The 19,128-nt window shown below is 40.4% G+C and overlaps 1 protein-coding gene across 7 annotated transcripts in view; it reads left to right on the top strand.

Moving 5' to 3' along the window:
• LOC107593365 (arginine-glutamic acid dipeptide repeats protein-like) overlaps nucleotides 1–12,553 on the top strand; it is a 190,076-nt gene extending 177,523 nt beyond the window's left edge. For 4 of the 7 annotated variants that reach the window (XM_016283048.1, XM_016283049.1, XM_016283047.1 and 1 more), the window contains 12 exons: nucleotides 4,031–4,193; nucleotides 5,595–5,687; nucleotides 6,178–6,231; nucleotides 6,346–6,545; nucleotides 6,649–6,810; nucleotides 6,909–7,022; nucleotides 7,609–8,990; nucleotides 9,876–10,098; nucleotides 10,215–10,932; nucleotides 11,825–11,995; nucleotides 12,078–12,258; nucleotides 12,344–12,553. In XM_016283048.1, coding sequence (XP_016138534.1) covers nucleotides 4,031–4,193; nucleotides 5,595–5,687; nucleotides 6,178–6,231; nucleotides 6,346–6,545; nucleotides 6,649–6,810; nucleotides 6,909–7,022; nucleotides 7,609–8,990; nucleotides 9,876–10,098; nucleotides 10,215–10,932; nucleotides 11,825–11,995; nucleotides 12,078–12,258; nucleotides 12,344–12,377 — 3,495 coding nt within the window. In that variant the 3' untranslated portion in view covers nucleotides 12,378–12,553. The remainder of the gene's footprint in view (nucleotides 1–4,030; nucleotides 4,194–5,594; nucleotides 5,688–6,177; nucleotides 6,232–6,345; nucleotides 6,546–6,648; nucleotides 6,811–6,908; nucleotides 7,023–7,608; nucleotides 8,991–9,875; nucleotides 10,099–10,214; nucleotides 10,933–11,824; nucleotides 11,996–12,077; nucleotides 12,259–12,343) is intronic. The other 3 variants (XM_016283050.1, XM_016283053.1, XM_016283051.1) reach the window with 3 other exon arrangements.
• Nucleotides 12,554–19,128: the final 6,575 nt, after the last annotated feature.

Here is a 19,128-nt window from a genome sequence, read left to right as displayed (position 1 = left end):
TAATGTCAGTTGAAAACATTGCAATTGTGTTTTAAAATACAACAACGAGCACCACGAAACCATTTAAAGAGGTGCGTTCAGTGGTCCCTGTGACGGGATAGGAAACAGTCAACACAGTAAAATGATCTCAAATGAGATATATTATAAATATATTATATATATATATATATATATATATATATATATATTATATATACATGTTGTGTGTATATATATATATATATATATGTATATGTTTTATATATATATATATGTTATATATTTTTTATATATATATATATTATATGTATGAAATATAAAGTGCCGTATGTTAGGCAAACCTCTTTCAACTTTTCCTGTTACAGAGGCTTGAATTTGTAGTTACCTCTGCATGTCACTCCCGCCCACATTATACACTGGCACAATCGGTCCCATGAAAGAACCGGAAAGCACACGGGCCAACTCGACTAATTAATGTTTACAGCTGCACATCGCCCATCTGTACCTAGTGACCAAATGTTCTTGTATCAAAAACATTGTTTAACCAAGCAAATGCTCTTGAGGTTTTCGTCAGGCTGTCTTGATTGTCTGTTGCTATCTTCCATTTTCTCTTCCCCCTTCGCTGCCCTCCCTTGCATTCTCTGCTGCTCTCCTTCCCCTGTATTTGCCAGCTACAGCCTTAACCGTTTGGCTCACTGTCAAAGCAGGGGCCTTTTGTGGCTTCGTCACAAATCTGCCAGGAAAAACAGAAACCATCTGTTCAAGTCCAGGCCTGAGTGCGGATGGGTGTATAAATACAGGAGTTTAGGCCTTGCACCCATCCTACATGCAGACGCACACATGACCAGAAGGTCCAGCTACGGTTTCTCCCCAACGGTCTGCTGCGATGAAAAGAAGCATAATCTGTTGGAAATTACAGTTTGTGCACACGCGCTCACACATCGTCGGTTTTCTCGAGGCAAAATCAGAGTGGAAAAGCATTTCTCTGTGCCGTGATAGGAGGTAAGCCCCATCCTTATCAGATAATCCACCCTCCAGAAATATTCTGCAGATGGAAGCATTCTGAAATGTCTCATAATTCCAAGCTTACGTTGTCAGTATATCTCGCTCCCTGGTACACACCGTAGCTTTTCACATTTATCCTGGCTCTGGGGGGACAAGCTATTCAGGAAAATGTATTTTAGGCCGAGTATTTTGACATGAGAATGAATTTTCATCTTTGGGTGGACTTTAAAAAATTAAAAAAAATTAAAAAAAATTATATAATTTTTTTTTTGCACATTAGTGTATACAGAAAACAAGAAAATGAAGGCTTAAATTTGACATTTGATGCTCACTACAGATAGTTGAGATAAATCTCAGTTTTGTTTTCACACAAAGACCTGGCTTTGTTATTCAAGCTGTCAGTCTTAGCACTTGACACTCGCTATGTGCATCCTGCTTCACAGGCCTCCACTGCAAACAGAAACTCATGGGAGACATTTCCTCCCCCAGATGTCATCTTTTATTTTGCTTCACAGTAGGACATCTCCTTATATAAAAGACTAATAGCTACTTCTTTGCCAGTCCTACGTTTCTGTGCAGCACCTTGAGAAAAATATAATTTTTTTCCCTTATCTGTGCAACAAACAAACCAGCAACGTCTTGTCAGAAAGAATGGGCAGCGCTGAAACGGGTGAGGGATATGAGAGAAACCCGGCGCCGTGACTTGGCACAGCCCCTCCATGCTTCTAATCAAATCATATTTCCTCTTCCATCTCCTCTCTTCCAGCTTAAAAGGGGATTTTTCTATAGCTCTCCATCGTACAGTTATCGCCCAAGGAAATTTGTCATCACAGATCCTCTCTAAACATTTCATCACTCTTTTCATCCTCATTCCCCCACTCCTCTACATATTGCTTCAGCAGATTGCATTAAACATCACTGTGTTATCTTCGCCAGTGGATGTCTGCTCTTCTCCAACCTTGACACCTGTCTTGATAGCCTGTGGACTGAATTACTTTTGAATGACCACGGTGATTCCTTTCACAGTGTTATTACGCCAAACCCCAGCAAATTTTTTGTCTAGGATGTTTAAGAGCTATGAAGTGCTCCGGCGAAATGGTTGAGGGCTAAAATGACCTTTTCTTTTTATCTTCTAAAGCATTAAGTTGAGGTTTCATGCTTCAAAGCTCACATCAAATAGAGGGAAGGAAAATAAAAAGCAATGGGCAACTGTGAGGGAGGGGAGGGGGATGCTGTGGCGAGCAGTCATTAGGCTGTGAAGAAAGCCTGCCGCTGTCCTGCTGAACAGTTTTGATCTGCACATTTCAATTAAATTTCACATCAGGAAGCCTGCCATCCTTTGGCCTGCACCTGCGCCCTGACCGACCCCTCCAAAAAGCCTTTTGTCTCAAACGCGGCCCTGGGCCTTTCGCCATTGCACGTTCCACTCATCACAACGGATTTAAAAAACCCGCTGGAGCTGGGCTTATTCTTAAGAGTTATAGCAAGGCATTAACTCACAGGTGTTTTCAGATACAAGTAGAGGTGGTTTGTTGACTTTTTGTGTTTTGTGAATTTTTTAGAAATTTTAATTTTTTCTTCAATGACATATTCAGATCTCACCATTATTTTCAAGACCATAACGTGGATTTAAATTTTAAACACCGAAGCCTTTGCTTTAATGTGACTTTCCATGTACTTTTTGATGAACATGATGCTGTACCTAGATTGCTTTTGGAAAAAGGGGCAGTCAAAGCTCCTAAGAAGCTGTAAGTACGAGACTTATCTTGCGTGTTTGCCCATGTCAGACATGATAGCTTAGCAAGCTGGCCATCAGACTGCTGCAGCTTTTTTAGTGATTTATGTAAATGTAATTCATATACTCAAGTGCAGGCATCCGAAGCGAATTTATATGGTTCAGTAAAATTCACTCAAGCAATAAAATAGCCTATGACTCGTCTGATAGGATTCGAAGAACATGTTTTCCGCTTGCTACCAAGAATAGTTTGAAGTGTTTGCTGTAAAGCTGTTAATGTGTTGGAGAGAACAGCATTTTAATGACAAATTTATGTCAAGAAGAACAGTCGAAGCAAAGAGGAAAAGCAATCAATACACATTAAAGATACCCAAGCCCCATTCAGCCTGAGTTTAACAGTCCCTGTCAAACCTCATGACTGTCCTCTTCACTCATTCCTGCACCATTAAAACATTAAAGCATGTTAAAAGCTCAGCCGTTGACACGCAAGCCATTCCAATGTAATGTCTTAAAATTAATATCCAAAATCAGGCAAATGATTCAGTTGGAAGGAAACTGAAAGGTACAAGAGAGAAACAAGAGGAACCACCGTAGGAAAAGTGCATAATTGCTTCTCCACCAGACAACGGTTTCAGGGCATGTGTATTTTGAGTGTGTCCGGAAAGCGACAGCTAATTTGCGTAGGCTGCCTCAGCAAAGCGTCTTCTGATCCATGATTTCATGTGTTAATGTTTCAGTAGGGTATTGATTTCCTGGCTTGCTTTTGTGCTCGGGATTTATATGCCTTACACACTGGCAAGCGCGCCCTCTGAATGTTTGATTAAAGTTCAATTGACTCTTCTAGCACAGGGGCTTGGAGCCATTTCACTCCCTATTTGTAGCGCCAAAGCTCTCCCTGACATGTTCCTTTGTTTCCATTCAAGAGCCTGCCACCCAGGCAGCCACCAATGTACTGATCCTAATATCCCAGCATTCAGAGAGCTTCACTGCCTAATCCTGGGACAGACACGGCCATGGCACAACAAGCCGGCCTGCTGGTAAACCCGGCATGGATTTTTTGTCCAGGACTGTGTACTTTCTTCCTTTCTATCTGTCATCAAAACTAAACCGTTTTCATCAACTGATGTTTTTCAGTGCAGCTGCCTTATCAGTTTGACATTTGAAGTCTTTTTATTCGCTTATCAAGTCAGATCAACATTATTTTTGTATAGTAGTTGAAGACTTTATTTGTTCAGTTTCATACACTGAGACTGTCTGAGTGCTTGTAAAAACAGTTGGCTGATGAGATTTTTTTTGTTTTCTTTCTCACAGGGGGAGTTGATCACCTTTTACTATTATTGGAAGAAAACCCCGGAGGCTGCTAGTTGCAGAGCCCACCGCAGGCACCGCAGACAACCCGTCTTCCGTCGGATCAAGACCCGCACCGCCTCCACTCCCGTCAACACTCCCTCCCGCCCACCTTCCAGCGAGTTCTGTAAGTGCAATCTGCCTCTCTTCCCCTTACAGACAGAGGACAGACTCTTGTCACAACTAAACATAACCAGTGTTGGGAGTAACGCATTACAAAAGTAATAATATTACAGTAGTATATTACTTTTTGCTGTAAAGCAGTAATATAACGCATTACTAATCAAATTTGGGTAATATTATTACTTGTTACAATCTCAGTAACATAAGTTACAACAACATATTTTAACTCAAAATTAAGTGGTGAATTTACTAACACCGCAAAACAGCACCAGAGAAAACCTGATCTGTATGACCAAAAATAACAGAGTATCTTTTTGTTGTTTGTTTCCGCTGTTCGATCGCGCCGATGTCTCACGCACACACATACAGCATTGCAAACGTTGCAGCCTGTTCATTATCAAAATTAAAATAGTCAACCAAACATATAGATACACTGTTTAATTTAAATAGTGCGTAGCCTACTGCGTAGTACAATCCATGCCGATCAGCCTGAGCTCAGGCCAAACACATTTGCTCATGTGATGAGGATGTTTTTTAAGTGTGTTAAGCAAGCTTGGTTTGTATAATAAATAGTTTAGCATTCAAATGCATCGCAAATATGGACACATTTAATTGGATTAATGCCGAATGAGAGAGAGATAGGCTGCGCGAAAACGCCGTTTGCTTTCAGTTTCGCATTGAATTAGCCTAATTCATTTTGGCTTGTTTAGCAACTTATATTTTTCAGTCTTGTTTTCTTCTGAAACCGTTCAAAATAGCCTATAGGCTAGGTATTGTGTTTATTGTTTGTACATGATAATATTTAGCTTTATTTAGCGGTGTTATTTATGAATGTAAGAATGCGATTTGTGCTTATATTTTTTTAACCTAAACTACAACGTAACATTATTGTAGACCTACATAGCCTACCGGTATCTAAACATGATTTCATATATTTTATGCTATATAGACCTACCACATTACCCTCCACTGGATGTTGAATGAGCAGCAATAATCTACATTTTGGCATTTTATAATACTTCTGTGGATATTTTGGTGAAAGTAACTCAAAGGTAGTGTAACGCATTACAATTCAGAGACAGTAATATTGTAATGTAACTAATTACTTTCAAAAGACAGTAACTAGTAATATATAATGTATTACATTTTAGAAGTAACTTGCCCAACACTGAACATGACATCCCTGAAACTTTTCAGAGTGCATATCCCCCTCTGTGATTCTTAATAGTAAACAGCTGAAATCTCAAATCCGATAAGAGACATAACAGTGAGGGATAGCTGTTATTATGTGTACTCTACTTATCTCTTCAAAGAGCCAGTGATAGTGTTAAGTGTAGCAGGCATGTCTTACAGAAACTGTAGTTGTGAAATGACATTCATTAACTAGCATGTTTATCTTTTCCAGTGGACTTGAGTTCAGCCAGCGAAGATGACTTTGACAGTGAAGACAGCGAGCAGGAACTGAAGGGCTACGCCTGCCGTCACTGTTTCACTACCAGTGAGTACAACTATCACACCATGCTGGTATTTAGACAGAAGGGTTAATATTGAGTCACTTAAATTTTAGAAAGAAAAGAAATTAATATATATATATATATATAAACACACACACACACACACACACACACGTACATAGTGGGGGGTTTTTTTGGACTCAAATTAGAGACCCGGCACTAATTGTTGTATAATGTCACCCATGTTCTTTTTTTTGCCGAATGGGTCAAAGTGAGAGAAAAAGCAAACAATGAGTTTTGTCAGTTGATGGTGTGAAGTGATGTTACCCTAATATAGTGATACCATAAGACTTCCCCCTTCAGAAGACTTCAATAATCCCCTCTGTAGGCCTGTAATTAGTCTCAATTTGAGAGTGCTCTGATGCTCGGCCCTGTCCCTCATCTGGCAGATGGACATCAGAGCGTGTCGTTTCTAATCTGACACTTACTCATTTGTTTTTTGCCTCATTAAATCCTCTGACCTGTTGGATGCAGTTGGCATTCATGTCGCTCTCACTTCTGATACGAAAACATCCTCAGCACAGATGAGTAAGAGTCTTTGACCTTAGCATGTCCATAGGTGTTTGGCTAGGCCTGGAGCACTTCCTGTTAGTGTAGTGTTTAATAAGCAGAGCTCAGCTGAACTCAAATTTGTGTTTACAGCCTCCAAGGACTGGCACCACGGGGGTCGCGAAAACATCCTGCTGTGCACCGACTGCCGGATCCATTTTAAGAAGTACGGCGAACTACCCCCTATTGAGAAGCCTGTAGACCCGCCACCGTTTATGTTCAAACCTGTCAAAGAGGAAGACGATGGACTCAGTGGGAAGCATAGCATGAGGACTCGACGGAATCGCGGCTCAGTAAGACACAAACTTTGTTCCCTTTTAGTGCCATTTTAACTGCATATAATGTGTTTTAGCATTGTTAACAGTGTTATATCAGATATTTTGTTTTTCGGTTCAGATGTCAACGCTACGAAGTGGCCGCAAGAAGCAAACTGCCAGCCCAGATGGCAGAGCCTCACCAAACAATGAGGATCTGCGGTCCAGCGGCCGAACCTCACCCAGTGCGGCCAGCACTTCCAGCACTGACAGCAAGATTGACTCGATGAAGAAACCCAGCAAGGTATGACCTACAGGACCCAGACTATAGCAATCAAAATCACACTGAGCATCACAGGACCTTGTTTTCAGAGGAAACATGTTTTCATTTTGTCAAAACAGAAAACAAAGGAAGAGGCGCAATCGCCTATGAAGAGTGCCAAACGTCAGAGAGAGAAAGGAGCCTCGGATACAGAGGAGTCCGAGAGAGCAAGCGCCAAGAAGTCTAAAACGCAGGTAGGTAACTCCTACTAAACAAGCAACCTATGTAATCAAATTATTTTGTGTAAAGAAGAGTAAGTGTAGCTCTAAACAGAAACAGCTTGGACAGATTTTTTCTGTTCTTTTCTATACTTCTAAATTCATGCTGCTGCATTAAAGATGGTTGTTTGATGAGAACTTCTAAAGAACTAAGTGATAATGTGACTTATTGTTAGCATGGAAATGTGGGATTTGTTTTGGGAGAAAAACTATCAACAAGAGGTTTTCTTGGAAGAATAGTTCTCCATTAATCTAAAAAACATAATATACTTAGACTAAAGTTCACTGAAGGGTTCATGGCAGTTCTATTTGAGTCCAGTGAAGACACTAGATTTTACGGATGTTTTGTATTTATTTTGGCCGTTACCTATGGTAGCAATGTGATTGCACGATAGAGTGATTTCATATCCTTTAAATGTCAGGAGTTCACATTACAACTCAAGCACTGTGATGTGCAAAGGTTATTTGTTCTTGATCGTGACTGCACCCATTATTCAGTCATTAGTAACTGCTGCTATGGCCAAGTTTATTGACCCTTCCTCCTCCCATCCATCATCCGCAGGAACGGCCGGACTCGCCCTCAGAGTGTGAGGGAGAGGGCGAGGGTGAGAGCTCGGATGGTCGCAGCGTAAATGACGAGGGCAGCAGCGATCCCAAGGATATTGACCAGGACAACCGCAGCTCCTCTCCCAGCATCCCCAGCCCGCGTGACAATGAGAGTGACTCCGACTCCTCGGCGCAGCAGCAGATCCCCCAGGGCCAGCACCCTCCGGTCATTCAATGTCAGACAGGGGCTTTACCCCCGGCCCCTCCTTCTGCTGTAGCAGCCTCCACACCACCCACCTCAGGCGCACCTTCGCTGTCTTCTCAGCCGTCCCCATCCATCCCCTCTACCTCCATGCCTCCTCAGCAGATACCTCCAGCAGGTCCCCTGTCTCTTATCCAGTCAGGAGCGCAGAGGCTGCCCTCACCTCATTCCCCACTGCAAGGCCTGCCTCAACCGCCTCCACCCTCTCAAACCGGCCCTCAGTCCCTGCAGCCTCCACTACATGGCCCCATGCCGCCCATGGGCCACCCTCTGCAGGCAGGGCCATCACACATGCCTCACCCTCACGCTTTACCCGCTCAGTCTTTCCCAATGGGTCAGTCTCAGGTCCCCCCTTCTGCTCTCACCGGTCAGGTCCAAGCCACCTCCCTGTCTCAGCAACAGCGACCTCATACCCCTCCATCCCAGTCGCAGTCCTCCTCGCAGAGCGGCAGCCAGCCTCCCAGAGAGCAGCCTCTTCCGCCCGCACCATTGCCTATGCCCCACATCAAACCTCCACCAACCACCCCTATCCCACAAATGCCAAACCCTCAATCACACAAGCATCCCAGCCACCCCCCATTCCCGCAGATGCCTTCCAACTTGCCCCCTCCCCCCGCCTTGAAGCCCCTCAGCTCTCTATCCACACATCACCCTCCCTCCGCCCATCCGCCACCACTTCAGCTCATGTCTCAAAACCAGCAGCTCCAGCCTCCACCAGTGCAACCTCCAGTGCTAACCCAGTCCCAAAACCTTCCGGCGACAGGAAGTCAAGCTCCACCGCCGGCACCTCCGCTCCCTTCCTCTTCCTCTGCCTCGCACTCAACGCCTTCTCAGCCCCCGTTCCCTCCTCATGCCTTCATGCCAGGCAGCTCGCCCGTCCTGTCACCCTCTGTTGTTTCCTCCTCTGCAGCGAGCTCAATGGCTACGCTGCAGCAGCCACCCTCCTCCGTATCCATGCCCCTGCCTGCATCAGTCACTGCACCCTGTCCGGGACCCTCCACTGTGCCACCTGTACAAATTAAAGAAGAGCCTCTGGATGAGGCAGAGGAGCCAGAGAGTCCTCCACCACCACAGAGGAGCCCTTCACCTCCACCCACTGTCGTCAACACTCCCAGTCACGCCAGCCAATCTGCACGGTAACAATTTAGTATATTCATTAAACATATTAATATTTTTATTATAAGATAAAATCATAAACCAAAAAAAACATTAAATAATAATGTATTATTATTATTATAAAAATATTAAAAATGATCATTTTATTTGATTGCATTTATTAGAACGGTATACTAGTCATTTATATTTTTGATTGTAGGAAGTAATTTTTTTTAAACTAAATAAAAATATTTTACTACATTTATTAAAATTATATATAATAATATTATAATATACATGATAAAACAATACAAAAAAAATGCAATATCAATATATATAAATAAATAAAATTTTATTTTTTATTATGAATAAAATATTATATTTATTAAAATTGTGTATTAATAATGATACGCATTTTTGTGCTCTGTGCAAAATGTACTTGTTTAAAAGTTGTTAAATAGCACTATTAATGTAGTGTTCTAATTAAACCTGCTTCGGCTCCTCTGCATTCATCAAGCGTGGACAGGACACAGATTAATGACTGCTTCATAGCACTGAAAGCCTCCATCAGAACATGAGCATGTCTTTGTGGAGCTGCTGTGGCCTTGTCTCTCACTCCCTTGCAGTGAATAGCAATAAGCTCACTAATGCACAGAGAGAACAGCTCATTATGGCACTAGCGATTAAAAAGACTGATTGAGTGGCTCTTTTGCAGTATAAACGAGAGGACATGCCAGAAGTTATTTATTTGTCACAAAGTTAATTGCATTGCTTTTCAAATGGCTGCAAATTCAGCCTGTGAAAAGATTTCTGCACTTTCATATCTTATGTCACATAAGAAGAAAGGTTTCACACAGCAAAATGACGCTGACAGTATTCATTCTCAAAGATTATGCTGATGGTCTTTCCATCTATCCTGTTTACAGGTTCTACAAGCATCTGGACAGAGGTTACAACACATGTGCCAGAACAGACTTCTACTTCACACCACTGGCCTCGTCAAAACTGGCAAAGAAGCGGGAGGAGGCACTGGAGAAGGCCAAGAGGGAAGCGGAGCAGAAAGCACGAGAAGAGAAAGAAAAGGAGAGGGAACGAGAAAAAGAAAGAGAGCGGGAACGGGAGAGAGAGAAGGAGGCTGAGAGAGCTGCTGTAAGTTTTGGTCTAACGTGTTGCATAAAAGTTGAAATGCAACTTTATTCGATGATTTCTGCTCAAATTGTTCATTATCGATTGCTTGCTCCTAAATGTCCTCTCTGTCTTTACAGAAAGCTTCCAGTTCTTCTCATGAGTGTCGAATGGGTGAACCCCAGATGGTGGGATCAGCTCATATGCGGACATCTTTTGATCCACCACCCACCACCATCGCCACTGTGCCCCCTTACATCGGCCCTGACACACCCGCTCTGCGCCAGCTCAGCGAATACGCTCGTCCCCACGTCATGTCTCCCACCAACCGCAACCATCCCTTCTTCGTCTCACTCAATCCCGCAGACCCTCTCCTGGCCTACCACATGCCAGGCCTGTACAACACAGACCCCTGCATGCGTGAGCGTGAGCTGCGGGAGCGAGAGATACGGGAAAGGGAGATCCGCGAGAGGGAGATGAGAATGGAGAGGATGAAGCCGGGCTTCGAGGTCAAACCTCCAGAATTGGACAGCCTGCATCCTTCCGCCAACCCCATGGAGCACTTTGCCCGACACGGGCCCATTGGTCTCCCGCACATGGCTGGCCCACATCCATTCGCCTCCTTCCACCCGGGCCTGAATCCACTGGAGCGGGAACGACTTGCTCTGGCCGGGCCGCAGCTACGGCCTGAGATGACGTACCCCGAACGGTTGGCCGAGAGGCTACACGTCGAGAGGATGGCCGTGGCTAACGACAACATCGCACGGCTCCAGATGTTCAACGTGACGCCACACCACCATCAGCACTCGCACATCCATTCACACCTACACCTGCACCAACAGGACCCACTGCACCAAGGTGAGGGACCTTTCACTCTAATGTTGTGTGCTGGATTGTTGTATTAGGCCCACATGGAATCTCATGCATATCTCTTGTTTTATGAAATATATTGGCTAATTTGATTATGCGTTCAGCTGCAATTAAAAGTGCAGTATTCTCAGCTATGAGAACATACTTGATTGAAATCATTTCACAGAATTCCACAAGTGATCACGCAAAAATAGCCCAAAAATGTGAAAAATCTTCACAGGTTCCATCTGGGCCACTGAAGGATAATCTTTTGAATTGAAAAAAAAAATAGCAATGGCTTAATTTCCAGGCTAAAAAATACTTTAAAATAGGGATATATTGAAATTCTGGCTGGTAATTGTTTTCATGTTATGACTGATAAAAGGCTGATATAAAAATTCTATATATTGTCTAAATAAATTAAATTTAAAACACAGAAAATTCAATTCAGGTGGATTTAGGCATCACCACATTATAATACACAGTATGAAAAATGCACCAATATAAAAATTTTGGCTAATAATCATAAGCTAGTAATTATTTTCATATTGCCGATAACCAATAAATGGCTAATATTAAAATTCTATATTTTGTTAATATCAATTAAAAATAACACTTAAACAATATTATAATGTACAGTATGATAGATTATAAATAGATATTAATTTTCAGATTAGCTCAAATATTGGCTGATACAGATACATTTAACAAAAAATCTTCAACATCGGCCGATGACCATATGATGTTGATGTGTCATGCATCCCTACTATTAAATATTATTGAACGCTTGTCTTTTAAGCATGATGTTCATTTTGAATGTCAGTGCTGTGAATAGTAAGTGTGTGTGTTTCTATATAATACTGACTGTGTACCATTACAAAAAGCTACTGACACGGCGAAGGTGGTGGTGAATGTCTTGTGTGTCCCCCAGGTTCTGGGGCACATCCGCTAGTAGATCCGCTGGCCGGCGGACCGCACCTTGCCCGGTTCCCCTACCCACCCGGAGCCATCCCCAACCCCCTGATCGGACAGCACCCACATGAACACGAGATGCTCCGGCACCCTGTGTTCGGTAAGACACATACGTGAACATCTCTATCATTCTAGCACTTTGTCGAGGCATTAACTAATCAATTTTCCCATGTCATCTGTAGGCGCTCCATATCCCAGAGATCTCCCAGGTGGACTCCCACCACCCATGTCAGCGGCTCACCAGCTGCAGGCCATGCATGCACAGTCTGCAGAGCTACAGAGATTGGCCATGGAGCAGCAGTGGCTACACGGTCATCACCACATGCACGGAGGCCCTCTGCCAGGACAGGAGGACTATTACAGGTAAGTCCTGCAGCCAAACTTTTGCTGGAATGTTTATGTGCTTCAGACATCTGTCATAGTACTCTCTTCTCTTACTATTTTCTAGCCGGTTGAAGAAGGAAAGTGACAAGCAGCTGTGATGTACCGAGGACTCCCAGAGCATCAGCAGGACACAGGAGGTCACAGCAGAACAGTCACACACGGGAACTCCTAGGAACGTTTTCAGTTCGGTGGAGTGACGGGGATTGTCTGAGGAACCTTCTTTCTGTTGTCAGCTTTCTTCACTATTCCGGACTTTTTTTTAAGACATTGTTTTTTTCCCGGGGGGTTATATATCGTTCAAGTAGTGACAGCGTCCTCAAGACTGATTGTGACTTTCCTGCATGAACATACTCTGAGAAGCTTCCCTGACGTCTTTTGTAGGTGCTAGAAAACCAGATACTTTGTCACTGTGCTAATTGGGGGAAAAACAAAGGAACAGAACAGTCGGGCCATTATATCTGAAAAGTGCTATCTTAAATTCAATGTTTATTTTAATACATTGTAGGAGGTTTTCATAATGTTAAGAAAAGCTGCAGCATGGCGTTTTTTGAGTCTGTAAATAGTATATAAATATATATATATATATACATATATAATTATTACTATTATTATTATAATTATTATTAGGTGTGGATTCGTAACCGAGTCGTTAGACCTCCGATATAATAATTTTCGCAAGTGTCATCCCTTGTTTCAGAGGGGAAGGAGATGGCACTGTTAGAGCAGGTAACCATGTCAGATGGTTCAGTCCATGGAAACGGGGTTGGCTGGGTAGAATGGTACCAGATTTTAATCCAAACACCTCTAGAGGTCAAAGCTCAGATGACGGTTTTTTTGTTTGTTTGTTTGATACATTTCATATATATCGACAGTCTGCAACAAACACTCATGACATCATGACCATATTTTTACTTTCATGGCTGAACTCAAACCGAGTTGCTTGTAAAAACACTTGAAGGAGGAGGATATGCGGTGCCTCGTAAGTATTGGGGCAAGTAGCCCATTTAGAAAGAATAAATATTGCACTGATTAACCTCAGTTTTTGTTATTAAACTATAATTGGCTTTCTTATGGCTTTTTAAGTGTATTTCGAAAGCCCTTTGCTCTGTTTTCTGTGTACCAAAGTTGAATGGCATTCAGTTTTGCAGCTGGATAGGTCCTCAGTGCTTAGAGATTGCGAAACCGACCGGACTGCTTTAAGTAACAGTATGACATCTTGATGCATATTTTTTTACTTCTAGATTTACACATTGTCAAAGGGTGCTGGAAAAAGATAGCAATGCCCCCCGGTTTGTCTCCTGACATCCTGGCGCAGTTAGTTTCCCAACCTACTGTACAGATTCATAGAACCATTCTCACTGTGAAGCCCGGGGGAAGAGGGTGGCTTGGATTGGAGTCTGTGTACCCGTGTGTGCATGTGTTCACAGTAGTAGTGGAGATGATGACTGTGTTTGAGCTGCTCTCTGCATTCCTGACACTGCATTACCTATGATGCATGATGCCTCTTCAGTTGCTCTCCATCATGTCGAGGCTGTTTGATAGCAATCATCGACTGTTACATGCAGTATTTTTGTTGGGTTTTGTTTGTTTTCTCCAGATCCATCAGAATTAATATTCATTTTTTGAAATGAACATTTTCATTTTTCGAGCTTACAGTTCAAAGTACAGTCAATGCCCCTAGTACTGTTTTTAATACTCCCCTTTTGGTTTTCAAAAAAAGCCATTGTGCATCCTTTGAAGAGTATGCCTAGAAGCCTGTTTTTAGCAGTATACGCCCAAAGCCGATCACTTTCTGTAATTGGACTGTCATATATCTTTTAATCTGTCTCAGATGTATACAGCATTTTACTTTTGTTTCAAGCATTTTCTCCTTTTGTCCCTCTTTTGTGTCTTAAACCTTTGATGTTGAGTGTTGTCAATGGTTTAGCTTCTTGTTTCAAAGCGGCAATAGCAGAATGTACATTCTGACTGCTAAGATTTATATATACTGGTATCTTGAAGCTTATTGTATATATTAGTAGTCGCCATGGGATGACAGTGTAAACAAAAAAGTAGAGATAATTAAGGCAGATTGTGAGTCCAGTGTTCTCCCCAATTGAGTATTTTGTAATTTTTTTGACAAATTTGTGGAATTAAAATAAAACTAAGTTACACCACATGGAAACTTGATTTCTAGTTAATATCACTTTTTGTTAAATGACATGGCAAAAGTAAATGTTCATGCTGACAAAAAAAGTACTGGGTTGAAGTGTTTTCTGTCTTCAAGTTAATTCCTGGTCTACAACTAAAGCTGGGTTGAGTGGCGGGTTTATATGAGTGAATATAAAGATTATTGCTCATAAGTGTGTTGTGTTGACCATATCATGCATATTGTGCTGCTCTAAAGTAATGCTGTTGTCCATCATTTTCCAAGCACAATCATTCTGGGAAACGAGCTCATAAAGTGAATTCTAAGAATGGTTCCCTCGGTAACAATAAATGGGAGACCAAAAATGGCTTCTAATCCACAAGAATGCTCCCATTCAGTTACCATGCATTAAAACATCTTAACATTGTTTGAATGTACAGTACGAGCAAAAACCAGACTATCTGGATGTTTCAACATGACTGTGATCTTGTCTTTTTCTTCTTGACTCAACCCATAAACGGCTCTTTATGCACAAGATTTTCACTAAACCAAAGAAAAGAAAAGCACTAAAATCCTCATTTTGCAAACATGAATACAAAAATATATATATTTGCTTGAACTTTTCCTGTGCCGATTATAGAAAAGGAATATAGTTAGTAAAATTAGGGTTGGGTGGATATGTGCATGTTACAATGTTCATGATCTTCTCTATAAACCTACCTCATTGCTAATATAGAGTTTAGACAGTCACTTGCATTTTTCATAAACTAAGTACATTAAATATTTAATGAACAATTATTATGTTTGATTATGCTCCTGTTCTCCTGCAGTTTGCAGTGCATTGCAAGTGCAAGTATTTGAGTTTTAATTAGGCATGTCTGTGTGCATGTCTACTTGGTTTAATTAAACATTATTTACAAAAACAAAAGAATATAGGCAAGCATAGTGAAAATGGATATTTGACAAAAAATGCATATGTATGTGTATAAAATGTATTAATAGATTTACAAACAAGAATTCATATTTACAAAAATGTAATTCTAATATATATTTAAAGAAATCTGGAACTGAATGAATTCATATTTTTAAATATATATATATAAGTATACATTTGTGTGTGTATATATACAGTGGGTACGGAAAGTATTCAGACCCCCTTAAATTTTTTAAGAATTCATATTTACAAAAATGTAATTCTAATATATATTTAAAGAAATCTGGAACTGAATGAATTCATATTTTTAAATATATATATAAGTATACATTTGTGTGTGTATATATACAGTGGGTACGGAAAGTATTCAGACCCCCTTAAATTTTTCACTCTGTTATATTGCAGCCATTTGCTAAAATCATTTAAATTATTTTTTTTCCTCATTAATGTACACACAGCACCCCATATTGACAGAAAAACACAGAATTGTTGACATTTTTGCAGATTTAGAGTGAAAAATTTAAGGGGGTCTGAATACTTTCCGTACCCACTGTACATATACATTTGTTTGTGTGAGCAATATCGCTCTCGTACTCGAGTGATATTGCGTTTATACAACAGTTCGACGGAACGTGTGTGTAATTAAACAAGAAACAACGGAGTGTCTAATAAAACCCTCTTTTGTGCGGAACTACTTCCTTCCGCCACGTATTCAAAGCTCAAGTTGATAGTTAAACATACATCAATTTTAGAATTCATATCAAGGGCATGTGCTGCTTCAGTCAGGTTATTAGTGAGAAATAATGAGGTTATAAGAGAGAAGCAATGCGACAAGGCATGCATCCAAATGAGAGAGAGAGAGAGACTGCGAAGCTAGACGTTTCTTCTTATGTTAACTAAATATTAACAAATTTCCCTTTGTCCTTTGATATACAGAGATCACATCAGCTAGTTATTAGGTTGTTTTGGCTGTTCGGAGTGTCTAATAAAACCCTCTTTTGTGCGGAACTACTTCCTTCCGCCACGTATTCAAAGCTCAAGTTGATAGTTAAACATACATCAATTTTAGAATTCATATCAAGGGCATGTGCTGCTTCAGTCAGGTTATTAGTGAGAAATAATGAGGTTATAAGAGAGAAGCAATGCGACAAGGCATGTATATATACACACACACGTTTATACATTTATTTAAAGTTTGACCTCATTCATAGAATTATACTTTATATATAAATCACTGAGATTTATACTTGTTAGATTTTATTGAATTTTTTGGCAGCAGAAACATTTGTAACAAGTATAAAATAGGCAGTATTTTGCTGCTATATACAGGAAGGGAAATACATGAATATAAAGTGTGCCTACATTTCACAGTGCTTTTGCATGTTACATGCCACTTGCAATTTGTATTCACACGGTGCAGTGAATAAATGCTTATACATCCTCATAAAGTGAACCTAAAGGTCTTGCAGAACAATTTTCAAATCTGTCTGTCAAGTGTGTCTGCAATTTGTTTCTGTCTGGATAGCTTGAGGGGGCGAGCGGTTCAGTGTGAAAAAAAAGAGGCCTTCTTCAAAGAGGCCATCTTGAAGACCGAAACACACAGTAATGATTTCTGTTCTCTCTCTGCGGTTGGCTGGTTCTCTTTATGAGGATAGTGTGCAGTCAGTGAGTATTATTAGGCAGCTGTTGTTGCTGTACGTCCCTGTGGTGTTAGTCACCGTGTGTGGACGAGAAAGCTGCTCCCTCTGCTTAATGATATTCCACTCTCACATTCCTGTCATAGCAGATCTCTATTCCCTCATGTGCTCTGCGGGACTACATTCACATTTGGCCGGTCCTGTGCATTCCACACCCAGTCTACGCCAGCCGTGTGCACACGCTCTCTCTTTCTTTCCACCCTCCTCCCTTTGCTTTTCGTCTTTTTTTCTGTCCATGATGCTCTCTGTCTCTCAGTTGGATTACATTGTTATCCTCAGAGATATATGAAAGCTCCATTTCACACTTATCGTCTGTGGCAGAGTCTCAAACATTTGCTTTGTGATAGTGTCAGTAATAACTTAAGCCTCTTTGGGCCACCTGCAGGCTCTCATATGTACAGTATGAACCTTGTGATCTTGTGTCCTAATAGTAAAATTATTTTTCATATCTGTTACATAAGGAGCAAAGCACCATTGTGATATCGGTATATTTGATTGCATTTAAGTTGTTAAACCTCTATCAAAAAATGTAGTGCCTAATTGTGAGTTTTGTGTTTTCTTCGAAACCAAGTAGAAGTATTGCTGAGGTTTAAAGGGGTAATTTTTTATAATTCCCTCCCAAGGTACACTTATCAAATGTTTTTTGTTTCTCCATTAAAAGTATTTGAAATGAGTAACAGCACTAGCTGGAGGTTTGCTGTCAGATGCAATATAGTTGGTGGCGGTGCTGCTCCATTCTTTAATTAAAGCTTTTTTGCAAAGTCTGTATTGCATCATGAGAAGATCACAAAGAAACCCACACTGAAATGTGCTGCACAAACTGTTCTGATCTGACTGAAATAATCAGACTTTGCTATGCAGAGCCGTAGGTGCTACATAGCCAGTAACATCATGGTTTGACAGACTTTCCCACATTTTCTCTTTACATACATTTTTCTGGTGTTTAGGAATAATAATTTAAGTCATTTATTTCTGTTTGGTTGTCTGTTAATAATTTAGCACCATACCAGCTACCATGGCTATATTTATGGCAAGAGGCAAATTAAAAATAAAAGGAAAAAAAGATGCTGATTTGCTGCTCAAGAAACATTTCTTATTAATAATGTTGAAAACAGTTGTGCTGCTTTATATTGTTATGAAAAGCATGATAGACAACCATTCAAAAGTCTGGAGTAAAAAAATCTCTTAACAGAACTAAGAACCGATTTAAAACTTAATTTAAAATAGAACACTTTTTTTATTACATTTTAAATTTGTTCTTTTGAACATTCCATTCATCAAAGAATGCTTTTATTATTTATTACCGTCACAAGAATAAATTACATTTGAAATGTATTCAAAAAGAAAACCACAATTTTAATGTGTAATAATATTACTATATTACTGTTTTACTAAAAATGCTAATGTAAATGCTACTGTATGTATATATATATATATATATATATATATATATATATACTCATGGCTGTATTAGATCCAAAGGGTGCTTCTACTAAATACTGAGCAAAGGGTCTGAATACTTAGGACCATGTGATATTTCAGTTTTTCTTTTTTAATAAATCTGCAAAAATGTCAACAATTCTGTGTTTTTCTGTCAATATGGGGTGCTGTGTTTACATTGAGGAAAAAAAATTAACTTAAATGATTTTAGCAAATGGCTGCAATATAACAGAGTGAAAAATTGAAGGGGGTCTGAATACTTTCCGTACCCACTGTATATATATATATATATATGTGTGTGTGTGTGTGTGAGTATGTATGTATAAAAATCTAAATCTGGCCTCATTTTAATTATCTGTGCTGAAAGAGCTTACAGACAACAAATGTAAAGTTAATCACTTACTTTTCATCGATTATTTTATACAAAATAACTGTTTTGTTGCATACCATGCATACAGTGTGTATTGAAAAGAATCCCCCCCCCCCAAAATAATCAAATTTTGTTGTTTTGCAGCTTGAAATGAAAACGAACACAGTTTTTGTTTTATCCAGCTCTATTTACTAGGATATAACACCAACATAAATAAAAAACAGAATCACTGAGTTGGAAAAAGGACCCCCCCCCCCCCCCCCCCCCAAAAAAAAGACAC

Source organism: Sinocyclocheilus grahami, unplaced genomic scaffold, assembly GCF_001515645.1.
Source record: "Sinocyclocheilus grahami isolate Dianchi unplaced genomic scaffold, SAMN03320097.WGS_v1.1 scaffold170.1, whole genome shotgun sequence".
NCBI lineage: Eukaryota > Metazoa > Chordata > Actinopteri > Cypriniformes > Cyprinidae > Sinocyclocheilus > Sinocyclocheilus grahami.
The sequence above is the reverse complement of the archived record's forward strand: the minus strand, read 5'-3'. Positions and strand labels throughout refer to the sequence as shown.